The sequence below is a fragment of the Aulonocara sp. 'chitande type north' Nkhata Bay genome, linkage group LG12, assembly GCF_057382095.1.
Source record: "Aulonocara sp. 'chitande type north' Nkhata Bay isolate Kocher_YH1m ecotype deep benthic linkage group LG12, A_spYH_male_GT1.1, whole genome shotgun sequence".
Classification (NCBI taxonomy): Eukaryota; Metazoa; Chordata; class Actinopteri; order Cichliformes; family Cichlidae; genus Aulonocara; species Aulonocara sp. 'chitande type north' Nkhata Bay.
This window is the reverse complement of record NC_141355.1, coordinates 27,959,109-27,981,972: the sequence shown is the minus strand read 5'-3', so window position 1 is coordinate 27,981,972 and position 22,864 is coordinate 27,959,109. Positions and strand designations below refer to the sequence as shown.

General features: G+C 40.6%; 1 protein-coding gene across 3 annotated transcripts in view; it reads left to right on the top strand.

Moving 5' to 3' along the window:
* Positions 1–22,864, top strand: part of sh2b3 (SH2B adaptor protein 3) — a 72,581-nt gene that overhangs the window by 2,299 nt on the left and 47,418 nt on the right. For 2 of the 3 annotated variants that reach the window (XM_086314795.1, XM_086314793.1), the window contains exon 2: positions 18,716–19,849. In XM_086314795.1, coding sequence (XP_086170921.1) covers positions 18,743–19,849 — 1,107 coding nt within the window. In that variant the 5' untranslated portion in view covers positions 18,716–18,742. Of the gene's footprint in view, positions 1–15,276; positions 15,359–18,715; positions 19,850–22,864 lie in introns of those variants that run through there. The other variant, XM_086314794.1, reaches the window with a different exon arrangement.

Here is a 22,864-nt window from a genome sequence, read left to right as displayed (position 1 = left end):
GCTTCCAGCATGAAGAGAATGTAATGTAGGCCATACCAGCTGGAAAACAGTGAACCATATCAGACACAAACTAAAATGACCGAACTGATTGCATCAGAAGGTGAAACTGTATTGAGTCATGAAATATTCCTTTTTTTGTAGTTTAACCACAAGTTAACTCTTTTGTCTGTTGTGATAGTATCTTTTGTTTGAAAATACATCCTAAAAAATTCTTCAGTCTTGGTCGTCATTGTTATAAGCTGGTGAAAACCCTCCACAGACTAAAGCCTATCTGTAATCTTTTTACAGGTTTGCAGCACTTCCAGATTCCTGTTTGGCTTGTGTAGTCTCAAGTGAAACTGTTATTTCTCAGAAAAAAACCCTTTTACTTCCCCACAGATTTTCTTGATTTCTGATGCATGGATGCATTGGTTCTGTCTTCACTTCTCTTTTGCTCTTTGTGGTATGGTTAAAGTGGGGGTGTCACACTTATAGGCCACATGCAACCCAATTTGATCTCAAGTGGGCTATGCCCGTAAAACCGTATCAATGCAAAGGAAGAAAGGGAAGAAAAAACTGAATATACAATCACAAGTATATTCTAACAGAGACATGCCATTAAAAATGAGCTCGAGTTGAACATTATGCCTGACCTTTGGCATTCATGTAGTGCATTTGCTCTCATTGCAATTTACTAATCAGAGTGGAGCTATAGAAGGAACAAAACCTTCACATGTGGTGTTGTTGTAACTAAACAGCATTAGTGTTTTATGACTTTTATTAATCCGACAGCCTGGTTAGATCTTAAAATCCTTTTGGCTTTCTGTACATTTTCATTCCTGTGCGATCCAGGATTAGCAGTGCATTTTGATATGATTACTTGGTTGGGGATTTTATGCAATACAGCACATTAATATCCTGGAAGCTGTGAAAGAAAGGAGTGCAGCTTAATCGTGATCATTTTTACTTTTTTTGTTTTTTGAACCAGTTGTGAACAAGTGAGAGGAGTGAACTCTGAAGCTTTGGCTATCAGATGCGGATCAGACACTGTCATGGTTCGATGTCTTGAACTGAGATGTTATCAGAGTCAGCTTTTCCGCTTCCCCCAGGGGTTCTAAGAAATCCACTGATGAGACCACGAGAGAGGTCTGACTAGAGCTGGGCGATATGAGATTTTTTCATATCACGATATGTTTTTTTCATTTCAGGCGATAACGATATCTATCACGATATAAGCCAAATAACTATATTTGTAAGATTTAAATGTGCCGTTGCTCACAAGTAAAATGTGAAATAATCAGCAGCTTGTTTTTATTTAAATATTTATTTCCCATAATAATTTCAACAGGGTAGATGTACTTAAGGAACATGAGACTTTTTCAGATAAATAAAGGCAAATATTGCAAACTACACAAAAGGCAGCCGCTAAAGCGTTTAAGTTTCAAAATAGAACAAACGAAACAGACTAAATTGTCAATTCCACTTAGAAACAAAATATTAATTCTAAAAATAAATCTTAGTTTGTTTTACAGAAGAACAGACAAAACTGACTAACTTTTGTCAATATCAAATAAACTGAGAACTAAAAGGAAATTCTCAATCTCTCCTTGTTGTATAGCTTAGCTTTTCAAACAGTTTTAACAGTTACTTTAGTCTGACAAAAGCCGAATGACGCATTAGCGCTTCCAGTCAGAGACTGAGGCTACGTCCACACGTACACGGGTATTTTTGAAAACGGAGATTTTCCGTTTTCGTTTTGAAAAATAATCCCGTCCACACATAAAGGCAGAAATGAAGGAAAACGCTGCTATGAACATGCCAAAGCAGCAGGTGGCGCTAGATTCCTAACCGTGCCGAAATGTTGGCCAATCAGAAGTCTAGAAGCCTCGGTGGGAAAAAGTAAACAAAGCTGGGGCATAGAAGCATAACCGAGTCGTATGTGTGGACGGACAGTAACTGTGTGTATATGTAAGCATTTAAACACTGCAGAGAGTACAATTAACAGTAACAGTATTGTAGAAATTCATTTCACCGAAACAATAACGTGGCGCACAGTGTGACGCATGCACCAGTTTATTGTATTTCCAGACTTGCTTTCGGCACAATTTACAGTGCACGCTACTCTGTTTTTTGTCAGACTTGAAATAGCCGAAATACCTTCACACTACGGAACTTCTATGGCTCTTCCGTTCGACAATCTCTCCGGCATTGGAACCATCATCTGTTTTCTCTTCGGTCACGCTCGGTTGATTTTTCTAGTCGGCACACTCATTTCCTCCATTACGCGCTGGCTCCATTACCCGCCGGCTGCTTCCCAAACAAACACACGTGCGGCTTGGTACTTGTGCTGTACGTAACGCGACGTGACGCTGCGGCTGTGATTGGTTCGGCTCTGCGCTACGATACTTGATTTGGATTGTCTGACCTTTTTTTTTTATTTTATTTTATTTTTTTTTATATTAAGAGGACAAGAGCGGCGAGGTCTATCGCGATAGCTTGATTTCTCTATCGAGTAAAAGTTATATCGCGATACATATCGTTATCGTTCTATCGCCCAGCTCTAGGTCTGACCCACAGTGGCCTCAGTGGGGAAGAGGGAGGAGGCAGCAAAAGAGAGAGGAGAGCCATGGGAGATAATTTGGCAGGGAGCTGGGAGTTGACTGAGAAATAAAGAAGAAACAAATTAGGACCAAAAAAAGGGGAAGGAAAGAAGGCTATTTTCTGGTCATAACAGACTTTCTACAATAACCCGGACATTATTGAGCTGTTGGTGTGTGTTTATGTGATATGACTTGCACAGCTTTTGGCATCTGAGTCCTAAAATTTTAGCTTTAACTGTGGATTCTCACCACAGACACACACAAACATATACATATAAGGCGTTCACTAGGGTTAAGTACTTGCCTGTGTGTGAACACGTTTGTGCAAGTGTTAGAGAGGGGATACGCATGCGTGCCTGTGTTTTTTCCAAAACAGCAATAATTAGAGAGTGTGTGTGTGGGTGTGTGGGTGTGTGTTTTACTCCAATGCACCCTTGTTCTTGTTGTTGGAAGAATGTTGATTATAGTCTTGATTTAGCTGCAGCAGCATAAGGATCTCACTTAAAAGCATGTGTGCGCTTGCAGGCTCGGCATTTGCTGGACATTGATGGATATGTGTGTGTGGGTGGTTGCACACAGTGAAGGTGTATGATGGGGTCAAGAGTTTGTTTTGTTTTCAAGTTGTCCAAAGAAACACTGCCCGTCATGACAAGTTTTTCCAGATTCCTTGGCTGCGTGGTGCAGAGCTGGAGTTGTTCGCTGCATTTAAACTGTGCTATTCTTTTGTTGTTGTTTAATTTTTTTACAAAAATGCTAAGTACTTCATGGTTGTAGTATTGCAAATGTGAGAATTTTCTGCCCTTGCATGTCAGACAGAGCTGTGTTTTTCTATTTAGCAGAAATACGAGTCGTGTCTCAGCTGAAGTGAAAGTAGGATTACATTTCTCACACAAAATGTCCAGTTTGCAGCAAGTCCCATCACAAGCACATAATTTGCTATCAGTGCAGAAAAACAGGATTCTTGGGAAATGTCTTTGTGCCAAAAAGAGGCACTTTGTAAGGCCTAACACAGAAACTCTGTTCGCTCCTTATAAGCCCCAACGTAGAAAGGTTTAGACTAGCCTTCCGGGAAGTCAGATGCCTGCAGATGATTCACTGCTGATCTGAGTGAATGATGGAGTCAATTATGTCTCAGCCAAATCCCAACAACAACTCAACACAGTGATGGAGTATTGCACCTCTTAAATATTGGCAAAGTGAATCAGAACAATCATGTGACTCATTCATAAAGTGCTTGTGGATTTCAGACAGACATGTATGTGGAGTTTTGAGTCGTGAATGTGTGAATCGACTGAATTGTTTTGATTTGACTCAGTTTTAGTGGTGAGTAGCTGAGTCAAGGATTGTGTCATCAACTTTTCTGAAACTAAGCTTTTGATCCCTTACCTTCCAGTAAGAAGTTGAGGTCGAGCTTTCGGTGACAGTCGAGCTGAGAAGCTGTTTTTAAATTCAACAGTGAACTGATTTTTGTGTTTAACGGTAAAAAAAAAAACCACTCTCATTTGTTCTTGGCCAACAATTTCTAAGCTAATTAGACCAAAATTTGAATATCTCTTGATAATGTGGGGATATTTTGTACCCAAAAGGTCAGAGGTAAAGTTTTGGCTCGGTTTTCGACCTGTGTGAGTAGGGGCTCAGTTCTTCAGTGATCTGTTTGGATTGCAGGCAGCCATTTTTGTTGTGAGTGAGTCTGGCCACTGGTCTTTGTAATTATTCATACATCTGTTTATTTATTGATTGGCAGTTTTGGTTCTCTATTGGAGCTGAGTGTCAAAAGTAATATCCATATGAATGTCAGCAGAACATTGCTTTGTAACAAGATGATCAACCCACCTGTCAGTGTTTTTTGATATTGTGACTCATTTGTGTAGCTTTAGGGAAAATAATAATTAAATATTAAAAGTCAGGAGTGTATCATTTATCCTGTGATGACGCAGAAATGCAACAGATTTGTGACACATCAGTGGTGGATATTCTCTTGTTCCCTTCTATGTTTGCATTAGTCTGCATCACAGAGCTGGAGAAATCAAGAGGGGATAAAAACAGTGGTCAAGACTTGTCTTTTGTACTGGGTACACTGTTTCTTGCTATACACTACATATGGGCAAATTGCTATTACTTAAGGGGGGGGGGGGGGGGGGGGGGGGCTCAGGCCTCTGCATTCCGACAACAATAACACAATGCTGCTATTCTTAAGACACAGAAATAAAGTCCAGCCACTTTCTGCCTATTTCCTGTGGTGGGAACTGAGACAGGGAGGCAGGTTGGGAAAGTAGGAAAAGCAAAGGCTGGGTCTATGATGATAAGAAGGAATTCAGACTGTGTGCAGGAGTAATCCACGTTGAGCACTGGAAAACAAAACTGGGGTTTTAGCTTAAATGAAACAGTTAATATGATGATATTATGTATCCTGACTAATACACATCCTTCCAGCTGTCCGACATCCTACCAATGACTAATACAAAACATCTTTACACAATCTGCAGTCTGTCATTATCCTGACCCTGGCATGTGAAGGAAATACTAAACTATAGGGCTCGTGTAGCAACAGGCAAAAGAAAAAAGAGAGAGGCAAGTTATGACTTTGCTTTGATTGTGTGGATTTGACATGTGAGGAGGGAATGAAGTCAGCAGCAAATGACAGGCATCACAGACAGTACAGGCCTCAAAGCTGACAAAACACAACACACGATGAGGTCTGTGTTACAGGCAAACACTTCATTACAATCAGGTCCGGTAAAGGTCTGATTTGGTGTAACAATTCTCAGAAACAGCGGTTTTAGATTACAGCTTTAGGTTTTGTTAGTTTTTTTCTTTCAAAAGAAGACTGATAAAAATTATTTTTGCCAGAGGCCTGATCATGTGATTTCTGATTGGGTCACAGATAAAAACTAAACTCCTCATTTGCGACTAGTATGATTAAAGCAGGCTCCACACGGGCAGACGTTTGACTGATTTTGGTCTCGGTTTCACAACTGTTACACCCCCTGCTTTCACTCCACATCTAACGCGGAGATTTTTTTTTTACAAGATATTTCCTTCTGATTCTCCTGGAGCATCAGTGTGAGGTATTTTAGCTTTTGGAAGACTGATCAGTTTATTCTAGGCCCCATCACCATTTCTTGTGGCCTCTAGTAAGTACATTTAAACCACTTGAAAGCCACAGTGGGTATGTTATCTGTTCAGCACTGTAGTGGTATTTGAAAAATTCATATCGCGCTTGACATTATAAAGAGTATATCAGTACAGCCGACGTACTGGCCAACACTGAAGCACGTGGAATTGGGTTTACATTTAGTGCTATTTAATCGTTCCTATTTTTTCAGCATTTTTGAGTCTTTATAAGGACATAAATTTAAAACACACCGATAAAGAAATCTTCAGGTCTGAAGAAACACGTTTTCAGAATTTAAAGCCAAAATCAAATTTTTGAGCATAAATTTAAGCATCTGTCTGTTGAGATATAAAAGATGAGATATAAAAACTGCACCAATTTGATGATGATGATACAAAATAAAAGAAACAAGCACTGGCAATCCTGGATGTTTGACCTTATTTCTGATAATTCAATGAAGGAAACCTGAAAAAGTGCATTTTCGGGAAACTTGAAGGACTTCTATCACCATGTGGGATAGATGGCTGGTCAACATATTTTCTAATATAGGAATATTTTAACACTTTCAATCTTATGGCATGGCAAGTCCAGATTTGCAGATCTTTGTAGTGTGATTTCAGTCTCAGTTTCAGTACTGTTACACCCCTGCTCTTACTCCGTAGCTTCTTTGTGAGTAATATGGCTACATCCGAATTGTTTTCCTTTGACATGTGTTAGACAAAAGGTTTCCTGCTCATTCTCACAGAGCAACAAGTTAGTGTTTGGAACAGGGATTACAGAGCCAAAGCTTATCCATGTCTTTGTGATATCCAGATTAAACTTGTATAACAACACCACTGGGCTCTGGCTATGCCTAGTAGTTGCAATCGCCGCCTCCCCTCGTGTTATACCTTTGAATCAGCTGATGCTTTCCTCGGGCTATGGGAAGTTAAGCCCAAAGTTATCTCATGTTTCAGCGCTACTTCCTCCTTTACAATATGTTCTTCAATTATGTAAGCTGTGTGCGTCTCGCTTTCTGCTCTATGTATTATCAAAGCTCTTTCACATCTCACTTCACACAAACAGGAACAGTAAGCCTCAGCCAATCCCAACCCTGCGACTGTATGTCTTTTTCATGTCGGCCTCTGCTTTTATGCACCTGATCAATCGGCCTCAACGCAGCTCGTTGCGGGTAGCTGATGTCAGGCCGTGCCACTTTGGCGTGATGCAGAGCAGCTTGTTGCATTCAAGTATAAAACATGAAGTGAAAGGAATGGAAAAAAGGTCACATGGTGTCGGTTTGTGTTAACTGGTATGTTGCCTATCAGTACAGCAGGCAGTTGTGCTTGTCAAAACAATATTGAATGGTGGCTGTATTAGAGCGAATTCCTGGACCCTTTTCTCTTGAAAACAGACTTGGATAGTAGTGGTATGTGGATTTTTATTCATGTCGGCTTTTTTGTTTTTTATGGATGTTGTTGATCAAACTTGGTGGGACATTTATTAACTTTATGTACACTTACAGCCATGAAGCAGACTCTTCACAGGCATGGCGATATTTTTTCTTAGTTTACCGATCAAACTAGAGAAGTTATGAAAGTATAAATTTGCTAGTTCGTATCGTAGACTGTACATAAAAGATCAGAATCAGAATACTTTATTGATCCCTAAGGGAAATTATTTTTTGTTACAGTGCTCCATTATAAACAAACATTAACAAAGACTGGATGGAGGCAGCCACTGAAGCAGTACCTATTAATTTCTTGATTCCTCGTTTTAAAGTATTTAGTTTAGGTTATTGGTTACTGCCAGTTTGTCTTGTCACTAACTTAACAGCTAACAGTAGAAAACTTGGTTAGTTGTATCTAAAATCTGAAAGTACTAAAAAAAAGATAAAATTGAACTTTCACTCAGTGGTGCCCACATGTTCTAAAAAAATTAACTTAATATGCTCAAAAAGGCATGGTTGAGAGGATTTGAATGAAGACTAATTAGTAGACAGCTACTGGTTATAATGGTCTCTGTTGGTATACTTGTCAATCAAGGCAGTCAAAATCTAAATGGTTTTATTCATCCACTCTACAGTTATTAAAGAGAAATAAGCTATAGAGACCAAAGCAGTTTCTGTATCAGGCTGCTAACGTGATTGCTGCTGCTTAAAATGGGATTGTAATGACTGTTTATTCTCGCCGTTCTCACTCTCCCATCTATAGCAACAGTGTTAAAACATAGCAAAAATAAGTAATCATAATACTAAGATCACTAGTGACGACGTGTCTCAGTGGAGTGATGGCAAAAAAACAATTAGCGATTTCACATCTTTTCAGTTTCATATTGTGACTCGGTTTATTTTTTATCTCAGAAGCCGATAAAAGCCGACCCATTTCCTCCCATTAATATCATGTTGATAAGAGCTAAAATTACCAGCTGTTCTTCAGCGGGAACATTTTGTAGCTAATTTGGCTTTTTGTGTGCTCTCGTATATCTGACCAAATGATCATGTCACAAGCTTTCGGTGCTGAACCATGATCTGACTTACAGTTTTTCTCTCAACAGTTTTAGCTTAGCTGATGTGATCATATGATTTTTTGTGTGCATGTGGATAAAAAAAACCCCATGCAACTCTAAGCTGAAGGTCCAGTGCATAAATCTGCACCTCCAAGGTGCATCGTGCAGGCTATGATGAACCTTAGCTGTGTCACAAATGATCTCGGTTTTGCTTTGTTCTTGTGGAGAGAGGATGCTTGAATTGCACTTAATTATATATTTATTTAATGACACTGTCTGCGCCATTTCTCTGAAAAGAAGATCATATGCCAAATTAGCATTAGCCACTTTCGCATATCATCCACCCTCTTAGTCTAAGTTAGAAATACCCTATAGCTGAAATCACAACTTAGCTGTTGTTTTTAAACTTCTTTAAAACTTGTAGGGTTGTGCAGGAGTTTGTAATGGCTTAGAAGTAAATGAGTTTAGTGGGATGCTTTTTATACATCATATATTTCATACTCTTTAGGTTATCTGAGGAGCTGTTTTGGGGAATTATAATTATTAAAATACATTATGTAGTGGCGAAGAGACGAAAACGTGCGTAAGCATGCCTAGTTATTTTTTGATAGTTATTTTTGGTTATTCTCCTTCTCAGGAGTTGGCTCACAACCGATCATTAACAGATGGTTATAAGCTAACATTATGCTGGCTAATGTTAGGCTTAGGTGTCCTAAAAATGACACTTTCCCTTTGATAAATAGATTGATTATATGACAGTTTATTCGCTAAGTGTCCAAGTCCAATGACCTTAGCTCCATTCCAAATAGGGCTGGGTGTCGTCACTGATTTCTAGAATTGATTCAATTCCGATTAACAAGGTCCCGAATCGATTCGATCCACGATTCGATTCAGTTCGATTTGATTTGAATCGGGGAAATTTTGCCTCAGACAGTCAGAAATATTATAATTCTGATCACGTATCAGTACATTTCCATATTTTTATATCTATAAAAAGAAAGCTGACACTTGCGAGACTTTATCAAAGGTCTAAGCATCACAGCAGATGCCTTTGTGTCAAAGTAACTGAGGATAAAACACAGAAAAACATGAAGGCGATTTTCCAGGCCTGGGCTTTTATAAAAAATATTCTGCAGTACATCAAAAACAGAAGGAAACCGTTAATCAGCATATGAACATTACCCGATGCTGTTGAAGCATGAAGCAGAGCAAACTTACAGAGGGTTTATCAGAGACACAGCTAAGCGTTTTCAGTCAATATTGTTTGGAGAGAGATCAAACCTGCAGCTTCAGAATCAGCGCAAAAACGACATAAACACAAAGCGCGCACCCGCCGAAACATCAGAATCAGCGAGCTGTCGGGTTTCGGCCCCGACCGTGTCCGTGCCATTGGGTGAGAAAGGCGACATTTCGCTGATTCTGATCTGTCGGCGGGTCAGCGCTTTGTGTTTGCATCTTTGTGAAGAATCCGTGTACCTGCTCTCATTTACTGTTTTAGCTGTTTGGTGGTTGTTGAAATTTTGTGAGGTTTAACCTGAGATTCTGGCGTTTCGGGCAAAATAAATTTATATAAAAAAATTGATTCAGGATTTTAATGAATCGATATCACGTTATCCAAGCTAGAATCGATTTTAATCGATAAATCGATAATCAAAACTCACCCCTAATTCCAAAGACTGGTGTTGCTAATAGCGGCAAAAACAGGATCAATAACAAAACAGGATACAGTTGATGGCAGTCTGCAATCTACTGACATCTAGTGGTGAGATTTTACACACTGTACCTTTAAATTTAACATATTAGGTCATTATTAAGTAATCAGTGTAGTGTATGTATCAGAGTAGATAAATCGAACATGTATAAAATAATTTAGAGGTTATTCTAAAATATCATGATGTGTATTGTGTACTGCGATTTAGCCTTAAAATACGAAAGCAGAAAAGTTCCCAGAACCACTTGTTGTTTTTTTTTCACTTGCAGCTTTCACCACAAATGTGTATTCATCATGCTCACAGTTAAATATTTTAAGTAACACTTGTACTTGATATTCTAGTTCTCTCCTCACGTAAGGCAGCACGTTGGTGTGCATGTGAGTGTACATGCACGGCGTCTTTGCATGTGTGCACTGTTTGCTGCTTGCCAGGGCAGGGCTTCCTGTTGCTGTGATTGCTGCCCAGGCAGAGCAGAGCAGTGATCCTTTGGTCTCCTTTCCTCTTGTGCTCTGCCACCTGGACCTTCATCCACAAACCTGGCGCCGTCTCCTCTCCTCTCAGCTTTCTCCTGCTTGTTATTCTCACTTCCTGCCTGGCCTCTCATTATCCGCCCATCTGTCTTTCTCTCTGTCCTTGTGACTGTTGTTCCTCCTCCTCTTCCTTTTCTCACTGCTTTATTGCCTTCTCCCCCCTCTTACAATCACTTACTGTGCCCCTGCTTTATAAGTTTATCCGTATCTCTGATTCATTCAATGATTCAGGGAGTGAAAATTCAGAGGTAATAAAATCTGTTTTTGACCCGAGTTCCTTGGATGCACATGTTGCTGTGTTGTTTTTTTTATTTTTTGGCTTTAGGTTTTTGTGTGTGTGATTTATATAAATTTTCCACTGCAGTTTTTACAGGAAACGCCGAGTGTTTGATGTCTCTGTGAGCCTCTATGCCATGCATATTAATTGAGTCATAAGCAATAGATTGGATCCGGCTGATGTCGGTAATAAGGCTCGGGCTATATAAAGGTCGGACGGATGTGGTTCGCTGTAAATTGCATTTTACTTAATGAGCGTGACAGTTAGGACTGCATCCTATTTTTTGCAATAATGTACAACTAATCAGCACATAGAGGTGTACATGTACACACATTCCCAGACCAGTTGCTCACACATCTGTATGTTTGTGTGTTTTAGAGCAAGAGCAAACAGTTTAGCTCATCGCCCAACAATCTGATATCTATTCATGTTTAAGTGTGTCTGAAAAAACATGGAGGTAGTGTCTGTGATGTCATGTCTGGAGGGTCTGGCGGGAGTGCAGTGTTGGAGCTGATGTGTAGCAGTCAAGTAGTAACTAATGTTTATTGCGCCTGTGGTTGCATCTTCTTCCTGTCTTTGTGCAAAAAGGAGTTCAATTCCACTTCTGCTGTCGTTAGTTTCTCATATTTATCTTTTTATTCTTATAGTTTACAATTTCTTCACAGCTTGCTCTTTAGGGAAAGTTCGCTTGATTTCCACTGTGAATTCAGTGAATTTGGAATTTTTTATAAACATTTTTTATTTTAAAATGATTTGCTGATTAGTAGAGCTATAATCATAGAGTTGGCTAGTTGATTATTTAGGCGATATTGTTTACATGACTATAGGTTTTGACAAGCCCCGGCCACACATGCCTAATGACTGGTGATCCCCTGAAAACCACAGGTCACTCTGGAAAATGTGTATTCCTCAGTTGAATGGCAAGTGATTGCTGGTGATTGCTGCCTGTGTGGTACTGCAAGGCAAGGCAAGGCAAGTTTATTTGTATAGCACAATTCAACAACAAGGTGATTCAAAGTGCTTTACAGAGACATTAGAAACAAAAACAAATAAAAAGCACTGCGCTGAAAACCTGCTTGAAACCAAGCTGCTTGCCAGCAGATTGTTGTGGGTGTCCATAGTTTGCATGGAAGATGCTGACTTGTTTGCGAACATGTTTGCCAAGTGATGTTAAAACTGTGAGGAGTGTGATGTAAATTGAGAACAAGACCGGTTGCCTTCAAAATCAAACTTGGATCAAGTTGGCATCATGCAAACTATGGGCGACTGTAGAAATCTGCAGCCAAAACTATCACATTGAGGTTTTTGGTATAGCATCCTCTTTGTGACCAGTTTCACCTAGAAACAGCCACCTGTTGGGGAATACATATATTTCCTTTAGTGACTGGAGGTTGCTGACCCCTTACTTTCATAAGGAGAAAAGTGCAACACCAATAGCCTTCCTGGACCAGTTTAATGGTAGTTTAGTAGCTGGAAAAGAAGACTACATTATGAAAAATGCTATGCTTTGAAACATCCAAATGTAATCTCCATAAATCTGCAAAGTCTTGTCTATTTTTCCTGAGTCTGGCGTGCTTTTTCCAGTTGTTTACAGTGGCAAAAACAGCTGTAGCAACATAACAAGGTGCTAGTCATCTTTTCCACGCTGTGCACCTCTTCCTAGCTTAACCAGCTGTCCAGTAACAGTGGAAAGACGGTCGAGCAACACACTGACCGAATGTCACAACAAGTGTGGAACAGCAATGAAGGACAAGTTAATGCTGCTGCTCTCTGAGTATTTATGCCTGCACCTGTTCAGTAACCAGTGTCAGAGCTGCTGAGGCTGTGCCTTTTTGGTACTATCAAGGACTGAGCTGAGTATTGTCAGGAGTGCTGAGTACTTTTAGCATGAAAAAACCCAACAACTCCGAGATGTACAGAATCTGCTGAAATTAAATTGATACTGTTTCAGAGAACTCATTGGCATATAGTCATCTTGTCGTTGTTAGGATCTTCCAATACTGTCATTTTTCAGTATGCAAGGTCTGATAATTTTACATTGGCAAACTTGAGTTAAACCACTTAAAACTCCAAGCCATTAAGTAAATTTTAAAAACATAAATTAGATAATTGAGCTATTTGACGTTTACCAACATCAAATGTTTTACATTTAAGCTAAAATTATTTTAATTATGCTTTTTTTGCCATGTGACTCCGGTGACAAAACATTTCAGCTTCGGTTGGCAGCGGGACTCAAAAATTCTCCCTTATACAAACTCACAGGAGCCTCGAGATCAGTTTATTGGTTAAGTAAACTTGTTTTTAAAACCCTTTAAAATCTTATTTTACGAGGTAGTTTAGCACTTGTCAGACTTGTAACATTTTCCCACCCAGTCTGCATTTCGGTTATGCATCCAGCATCTAGTGGCCATTAGAGGTGCTGCAGCGCTCTCAAACCAGACCCCTACTTCCTAATTTGAATGCATGACCTGAAAACTCAGGTCACTTCAACACTTTCATGGATGTGTGTGTCCGTTGCATCAAACGAGCTGTTCCCTAATGGGGATAACAGGGTAACTCAGTGGTGTGTGAGAGCTGATACCAGGCCTGTGAGATATAAATAGCAGTCTACATCCACCAGCAGCATAGATTATTATCTATGAGTTGTAGTGTTATATAAGCCGCGGTCTTGGGAGATTTTATTTTCCTGGTTTTGCTCCAAAAAAAGCTTTTTCTTTTCTTTTTGAGAGGAGCCATGTGGTGTTAATGTTTGTGCAAACAAAAAAATATTGAGCAAAAGATCATGTTGTCTCTGTTCCCTGCAGACCACATCCAGGACGCTGTTTACTGTAAATCATACTGCTAGCACTTCCATTTAGTGGGAATAAAATGCCGCAATATAACACATGAATTTCCCCAGTAAGTCCTGAGTCATGAGGTTACTCACGCTAACAAGATCGATTCATGTCTGTGTTTCACACATCCTGTTTCCTTCCGTCTTGATTAAAATCAGACTCTTTTATGTCCACTTCTGGAGCGTGTACATCATGAGTATTAGGGATAGATGAGAGCTGTGTGACTCATTGTGGTGTCTTGCAACCTGACCTGGTGTGTGGTTAACTTTATAGGACAAGGTCAGGATACAGTTTTTATATTCACTGACCAACTACAAGCTAATTTAGATAATAGATAATTACTGCCTAAGTTATTGTGGAGGTGATTCAAGATGGCTGCTGAGTGGTTAGGCTTGCTTCTAGAAGGACTTTGCCTCATGTCACATGCTCAGAAGAGATTGTTTTATATTTGTCTAAATGTCAGCAAGTGTGACTAGCTGCTGCGTTTTGACACTTGTTTGACATTTTGCATTTGTCCATTAAAGACTTGTGTGGTATGCGTCACTACCTGTTTGCTCTTTTAAACAGCAGTGGTTGACTTGCTGCATCAGTAGTTTCACAGTAGCATTTGTTTGGTTAGATAATTTTTCTCTTTTTTTCTTCTTGCCAAAAAAATCTGACGTTGATCTCGACACAGTGCAGCAGTTCCTCGGGTTGTTTTGTGGTGTCGATGGGGGAGAAAAAAGCGGTGCCAAATTTCTGTAAAGCCCACGAGAGAGACGAAGAAAGCAATCAGTGTGCCATCGCGAGCGTGCGTGTGCTTCGCAGAAGAAGAATGCGGGCATTGTAGGGGAGGAGAAGGAGCTTGAGGGAGTGATGAGTAAGGTGAGGAAGGAAAAAAGGCAGGAGTGCACAAATGTTTTCCAGTTGCAATTTCGTGTGTTTGGATTGGCTTTTTTTTCTGCCGTCTCCTGCCGAATGCTGTCTAGGAAAGCAATAATACAATAACAAAACACTGAGCTGAGGTTAGAGGTCCCGGATAAGAACAGAGAAAGGAGACACAAACACTGTGTTAGCCTTTTTGTTTCCCCTCACAGTTTGAATATGGCTCTTCGTCAAGGTAAAAAGTCAAGGAAGTTTGAGTCCAAACACATCTGGAGATCCTCAGAGGACAGAGAGGATGAAAAGAAAGGGAAAACCCTGGGAACGGAGGCGGCCAAGACCCCAATGGATACGGCGAGAGGAAGTGTGTGTCTGTGTTTTTGTGTGCATGTGTGTGTGTATGTTCTCTAGGCAGTGCTGAGTCATCGCTGGGCTGGCCAGGCAGATAGAACCAAGCTTCTGGGAGGCCAGCTGAAGGGGCAAAGTGAGGCATGCACTGAGCATGCTCTGAAAAAGTACAGGAAGGGGATTAGTTGTTGTGACAGGACACATCCAGGAACTTTAGTGACGCAATATTTCACGATGCCAACTTTTCACTGCCTCATTGACGTACGTGTCCCCTTGATATGTTTGATGGTGCTAATGAAAAAACGGCACGCTTATTTTAAGATGTGACCTCACGACTTTTACAAGTCTTCATCTCAGAAGGTTGTCGCTCAGGACACAGAGAGAAATTAGATAACAAGACGCGTTGCTCCATGTTTTGGCCCGACCACAGCGCGACCCCCCCATCCCCCCACCCCCTGTTTCTTGTGGTTGTCTGTGATCTGTTGGACCACAGTCTGTGACAACCCCCCCCACCAGACACAGAGACACAACAGCCCACACGCACCCATATGCAAAAGCACTCTCACACTTCCTGTATGCCGATTAGACTCTTCTCTGCAGCACTGGAGGAAGATGGTATGTACTGTAGGCACATGTTGAAGTTAGAAGGTTAAACTCCTGTTCATGATACTGCAGTTTACGTCTTATAGTCTAACTGTTCATCTGTTGCTCAACACTTTATTATGGAAAGACATGCAGGGCAGAAAAAGAAGCAGCTTATATATAATGCATGTTGACTTCTTTGCTAAAGGCACCTTGAGGTGTTGCTTTTGGTTTGGGTTATGGTGAATATTCTACCTGTGTTCACCGCTTTACTGTGCAGCACATAAGAAGAAATCTGACTAGTTGTTGTATGCTAGTTACAGTCTGTTAGTTACACCATGTGTCTGCAGTGTTTACACATGCAAAGTGGCAGTTTTAAGATGAAGCTTAAATTCACCTCTGTATGTATGTCTGTGTATGTGACTGTATTTCTTCCAGTGGTGGGTTTGAGTGTCTTATATCCAAGCACAAACTTCCAGTTATAAAATTAAGCCAATGTAGAAGTGCCAAGAACTGCAGATGGCAACTAATGGCTATTTGAAGTAGGTGCCAAAAGTGAATCAGTCGCCATAGACTCTCGTGGTAAAATGCCCACATTTAGTTAGTGCAGAAATGAAACATTTTGACAGTTTAGCACAAAAATCAGTTATGGTCTCTACAGATGTTTTCCCCCCTTCAGAAGTTTCTTTTTTCCTGTTTCCTGGCTAAATCGTATTAAGACTTAAAGTTCGGCATCATTGTGGGCGTCTTCTGTCCATTCGATGGAGTCAGGAAACATTCTGTTTTAGTTAACACCTTGCTAAGTAAGCTTGCACCAGCACCAGGTGATAATGCCACAGCTCTGCCTTCTTGTTCCAATATGGCCACGTCTGGATCGAAACAAAAACTTAAGATGAACACGCACAAAGTACCAAAATGGGTGCTCCAAAAGTCCACACAGCTGATATCACAGTAGCTACATCCTTTTTTTTTTTAAAATATCCTATCTATGGCTCTTCCTGTCTGCTTCAGAATTTAATATGTCAGCGTTTTAGGACTAAAAAGACTCTAAATGTCCAGTCATATTTGTCTTCTTTCATTTCCAGAAGACCCAAATCTGCTTCTTTATTCTACCAAAAATGGGACTCTTTCATTGCCGTCATTGGCTGTCTCTAAACGTCACTTGAATCTTGCTATATCTGAACAGAAGTCGTGTCCAGTTATTCCAGCTACCAGTCATGCCTGGGCTACTCACTTCCAAGTCAACACACTTTTATGTCATCCTTATGCTACATGCCCAAAAATATGTTCTCCCTGATCCCCTATGCCTATTTGTTTAGTATACTCAAGGTCAAAAAGGGATAAACACACACACACACACACACACACACACACACACACACACACACACACACACACACACACACACACACACACACACACAGCAAATGGGCGTTTAAAAAGAAAGAAAAGAGAAGGGCTTGTTGAATACTTAGGAATACATCCTTCCTTTATTCTGATGAACTGTGTGGTTAAAGCTGTTAACCACGGAGTTCTTTTAAATTACAACAGTACTAGTTTTTTAACGGTGGTGGACAGGTTGAAACACGTGTGCACTGTACAGAGAAGCTGCGTGTTAACTTCTTCGTGCACCAAATGATGCAGTACCTACAGTTGATAATGTAGTTGTGGGCCCTGATGAGTAAAATGGTAGATGGCTTTTGATAGTTTCAATTTAGTGATTATTATAAGAAAAGCCACAAGTTTAAACAGAGAAAGCCCTGTGGGATTAGACTAATCAGCAAACACTGAAGCACTGTGCATTAACAGAAGCAAGGAAGTGAAACAGTGCACGCAAAAAAAAGTAGCAGAGCCCTACTGTAGGAGGCCAAGCCTTCCAAGGCAACCCGAACACATCAAGTTCAGTGCAGTATATTACCACATGTCACATCTTTACTGTCTCACTCATAAAATGAGGTTGCGTGTGTGAATGTTTAAGGTTGGATGATTAATCAGTTTAAAATTTTAAGATTTTGCCACATTCATTAAGTCCAAACTCAGTCGGTGTTTACTTCAGTTTGAGCAAAGATTATGAAAAGCGCGGCTTTGGTCAACAAGAGCTGTCCAACAGAAGCTAAAAACTTTTAAAATCTTTCAGGAGGTTTATTAGATGTTGTCTGCAGCTGTTTTTCTCTCCATATCTTTGAGAGTCTCTCACTAAACCTGGTTTCGGCAGCATATGACTGAAATGCCCTTTGGTTGACTGCTACGACTTTCTGTCTATTAAGTCAGCTTCTGCCTGGGCCCCTTGTTGCCCCCCCCACCCACACCTGCAGATGTTGTGGTGGAGGCTAGCCGGCAGAAGTGGTTACCCTTGCGAGACAGGTTATAGGGTCAAAAACGCTCATTAATATGCGCCTCGCTCTCTACCGGATGAGCCTGTCCCCCTCCACCAACGCCACTGATTTATTTATTTTTCGTGTTAATTGTACTTAAAGAAATCCCCTTTAAGTATAATAAATAAATAAATAAACACTTTTGTTTTCACTACACTTATGATGTTTGTTAAGTTAATGAATAATCATGTTGTTTGTGTATCGTGTTTTAAAACGTGAGTGATACACTGGGGGGGGGGGAAAAAACGGAAGGACCATTAAAATAGGTCACGTGTAAGTACACAAACACACGGATGAAAATACAGGCAGCGTGGCTGATTGAGAGATTTTCTAACCGTACTTCCTCAGTCAGGGCCTCATTCACCTTCTGTCTGACTGACTAATTACTGTTTCCATTCATAAAATACTTGAGTTGCCATCATCCATATCAGTGGAGGTTAGAACGCAGTTTCTCCTTTCTCTCTGCTCGCCTCTGCTGTAGGAAACAATTTCCTGAAATTTACTTAAAATGTGTACACTCGCTGCGTTTTCTCCCATTAACTGAATGGTAACCGATTGTCCTTTGAAAAGGTCTCTGGTGGAAGCACATCATGGCTTGGGGTGATTTCTTTAAAAGCTTATTTACAGACTTCCGGATTTGGCTGAAAGAGAAATGTGTGACTTCTGAGTTTTCAGGGTTCTAGGATACTCTGGTTGATTGCCAGAGATTTTTTGCAGGCCCATGTAATCCAATTTGTGTGGTTACAGATCAAGCTCAGATGAAATCAGAGTTTTGAATGTTCTTTCTTAGTGTTTGAACTGTTTTTAAACTTTGAAGCAATTCAAAATGTGCTGTAACTGTTGTGCCATTTCCCATGTTTAGTGCTGCATGTCTTGCACAACCCTCCACATTATCCTGATCTAATTGCATTCCTATATCTTGCTCTCGTTATTTGCTCCTCTGGCTTTTTTCGTTCTTTTCTTCCATGCTTCATCCATTCATTTCTCTTACCCGCCTTCTTTTTCTGTTCCGCAGTGATTCTCATCCACTCTGGTTACTGCAATGAATGGTAACACTATCCATCCAGCCAACACCACAACAGCAGCAGGCCAAGGTGTGGCAGTTGCCCAAAAAGGCTGGACGGAATTCTGCGAGCTGCATGCCATCGCCGCAGCCCAGGAGCTGGCCCGGCACTACCGGAGTTTTGCAAGAGAGCGACCACACCATGATGTGCTTCCACCAGAGACCTTTTCAAAGCAATTTACTGACCTCTTCCAGCAACACTTCTGCTGCGAGGTCGACAAAGACGGCACGCCACTGGGTCAGAACACAAGCTCTGCCGCCTCCGGTAGCGCTCCCTCATCGTCTCCAGTGGTCCTTCGTCCTCAGCCTGTAATCACTCGAGTGCGGACTTTGCCTCGGGTGCAGGACTATCGGGAGACTGGCAGACCAAATGGAGGAGCTGCTCCACTGACTGCGTCACCGAAAGTGGAGCCGGTGGTGTTGAGCCGGGAGCAGGAGCTGCCACTGAGATGCGCTGCGGGAAACTCCTTTTCAGGATCTCGCACAATTGGCAGCGGGACACTGGTGATTCATAGCCATAGCAACGAGGAGATCTCTGGCACAGATCATCGCCAGGTATCTGAACGGTACTCTTCTGACTCTTTAACCTCGAACCCTGAAAACTCAGAAGTCACACATTTCTCTTTCAGCCAAATCCGGAAGTCTGTAAATAAGCTTTTAAAGAAATCACCCCAAGCCAGTCCACGCTCATCCCGGGACCTTACCCCTAGGAACCCCACCACCACCAACAGTAATCTTCCAAATAATGGTGACAGAGTGGGTGCAGTTTCCTCCATCAGCGAAGAGGTGTCATCCTCTTCTTCCCACTCCTCCGAAGCCACACCCACAGCTGCTTCACACCGTCCTGGAATGAAGGAGCTGATCATGGCTCCTTTCAATAGGTTTCGTAGTAAAAGGCAGAGGCGATCCGAGGCGAGCGGCTGCTGTAAAGAGGGCCAGTTGAGGTACTTTCTGGTGGACGAAACTGTTTCAGACTCACAGCCCCGCTGGCAGCGTTGCCACCTGCTGGTCAGGAGGATCAGAGACATTCAAGGAGGAAGAGGAGCAGGGGAAAGTTACCAGTTAGAGCTCTATGATCCTCCAAAGGTAAAAACACAAGCTTTGGCACACTTTATATTCATCGTACACGCGATTCCCTAAACTCTAACAGCTCAGCTGTGGTTTCACATGATAATATGTGGGCATTTCTTTGAAAACAGTTCACAGCAGGTGAAAAGTATTCATTTTTATTTTTAAATAGCTTTCTGTACAAAATTTGACTCCTGGGGTTTCTATCTGAAACAGCTTCATGACTTTTGCTTACAAAGAGAAAGATAGAGAAAGATTTGTCTTGACATCCTTATCAGTGGACTGGTGTTTCATGTAGGTTTAGCTGATTTCACAATCGTTTACCGTGGTCTTTCTTTATCTGCCACATTGCAGAGAAATCATACAGATTAAATCATTAATGCTGCTATGTGTAAGTATTTTATTTTGAAAGCTCCACTACTGGTAACCAGCTAGCCCCGGCCTAGCCCCATCTCACGTGTACACAACTACTCATGTGATCACGAGTTAAACTAAATATGCGAAAGAAGTATCATTTATATCATGAATTGTAAAACCCTTGCATGATCTTCTGGCCTGATTGCTCGCCTCTAGTTGCATGCATGAAGTGTAAGAATGGTACCGATGGCACTATTCTCAATTTTTTAAAGTTTATTTAGTCAGGCTAGTATGAATATCTTTATCTGCCTTTATTATAATTTGGAAAAGACAAAAGAGTATGAGTTGTTAGTAAAATAATTCTTTAGTTGCGCACTTTTTATAGTTTTCTTTTGGTCTCTATTGGACATAAAAGTCATCAAAGTGTGTGAGGAGTGTTTAAGTCAAGAGGTTACAGAAATACTGTTTAGCTTGTCAGGCAACTAAATATATAAAATTATGCCATGATGTTGCAAATTAAAGGAGATTGCAAATCATTTACTTTCTTTCTCGGAACACCAGACTAGAGTTTTTTTGCCTGAAAAGTCACGGTGTAACCCCTCCTGTCACCTCATATCCTCCTATATTCAAACAAATAGAATTTAGCTATGCTAGTCTGCAGCTTTTGTTAACTGTGTATGGAAAGAGACTAGTCATGCACTACAAGTGCATCCTCAGTACTTTATAGATTTGAGCGAGAAAGAAAGAAAACAAAAAATGTATTTTCAGAAATGTTGAAGAAGTCAATTCAAAATATTGTCTACTGATCTACACACATCACGATTTATCTTCTTGATGCTTAGTTTGATTGCAACAAGCAGATGTTCATGAAAACCACTGATCGTTTTCTGTTGCTGCTGTTCTCAGTACAGGAGAGCTTTGCAGAGTTTCACTGGATTGTGTCTGCCGCTTTTGCAGATGTGCATGTGTTGTTTTTTTGTTTTTTTTTAAATAACCTCTTCTCAGAACTGCTCACACTGTGACATGTTACAGCTGACAGGTTTGTCATCTTGTGTTTCATATCTATGCATGGTAGGTCACTAGATCTGTTTGTGTCAATAGGATGGAAACCCACATTTGCCTTTAAAGGGCTGGGTAAAGTTTGCCAAGCAGTGTCACATACTCTTAAGTTAACGCACACACAAAAACAAGCGCACACACATTAAGGCACAAAGTCATTTCCTGTTTCCAGCTGTTTAGTTGCAGGGGTTTCCCCCCCTCCTTCAAATCATCTCTTTTCTCTGCCTGTGTTTGTTTTTGTTTGCATAAATGGTATTTTTACTGCCTCTAAGAAGCTCCTTTTAGTGAATAGTTTGCCACATGACAAAACAAGACGAAAACTGTGATGACATTTAGCTTTGCCTCAAAAAAAAAAAACGTCTTGTCTTACTGGCGGTTTGCATTTCACCTTTACTTCTGGTGATTCAGTGGCATCTAGAGGGAGTGTTTTGATGATAAACACAAAGCTTTTTTGTTAACCAAACTGAAAACACAAACTGAAAAGATATTAGTCATATACTCACAGCTTAGTTTAAAGGAGGGCATGAGCTTCAGGTTCACTCATGCTTTCCATGCACAATAGGGTCATCACAGTTCATAGATGATTTGTTTCACACTGGTACCCTTTAAAGATTATCCTAACTGGTTTACCCTTTAACCTAGTTAAAGAAGTGGAAATTAAGTTGCTAGTCATATGAGATAGATTTAATCAGTCCGTACTTCATTGACTATTGTTACTTATCCCTTTATTAATATACAAACATATACAGGGCATTTCTATAGCTCAGAAATATAGCTCAATATTTTCTCGCTGTGACATTTTCACTCGATTACATCAACAAATCTGCAACATTCATGTCTTCTTTTAATCCTTGGTGAGTAGATACACCTCCCACACTGTTTCCTGTTTGCTTGGGGTTTTCTGCAGCCAGTCACAACTTTTCTCCTTACACGAAGCAACCATGACATTAAAGCCGACGATCTAACATTAGTTAACTTACCCAAATGCCAGTAAAACAGCTCTGACCCTGTCAGGGTTGTGCAATGACCTGATACCTGCAGGGTTGGATTGAGCTTGTTCACAATAATCCCACAGATGGTTGGTCAGATTGGAGTCTGGGGTCTGAACAGTTTTGGTTTGAATATAGTAGAGAGTTTTAGTAAATAATTAAAAATAATGCTTATATAGCTTCAAAAATTATTTACGTTTTATCAAAGTACAGTTCAGATTAACTGTTAGGTCTATGACATCACTAACCGAACTGTAGCTGCAGCAAGTGGCAGGTAGATGTAAACAAGCAAGGTGGAAACTTAGATGGATAACAACCCTCAAACCAGCAGTACTTTGAACTGTATGCGATCCATATGTTGGCTGCAACAGAGTAAACTGGCATATAACCACTGAAGAGGAGTAGTAGGTAGCCATGTTCAGCACATGCATGTTCATGTTAACCTGCAAGTAAAGAAAGAAGAAGGCTGCTGCTAGCACTGCAAACATTAGTGCCTCACATAGCAAACTAATCTGATAATGTGCGTGAAAGTGACACATGTCAACAAGCTTTCTGACTTTTGGATTAGTCAACTATTATTATTTATTAGTAGTAGTATTTCTTCCCATTTTATCAACCAGTAAATAAG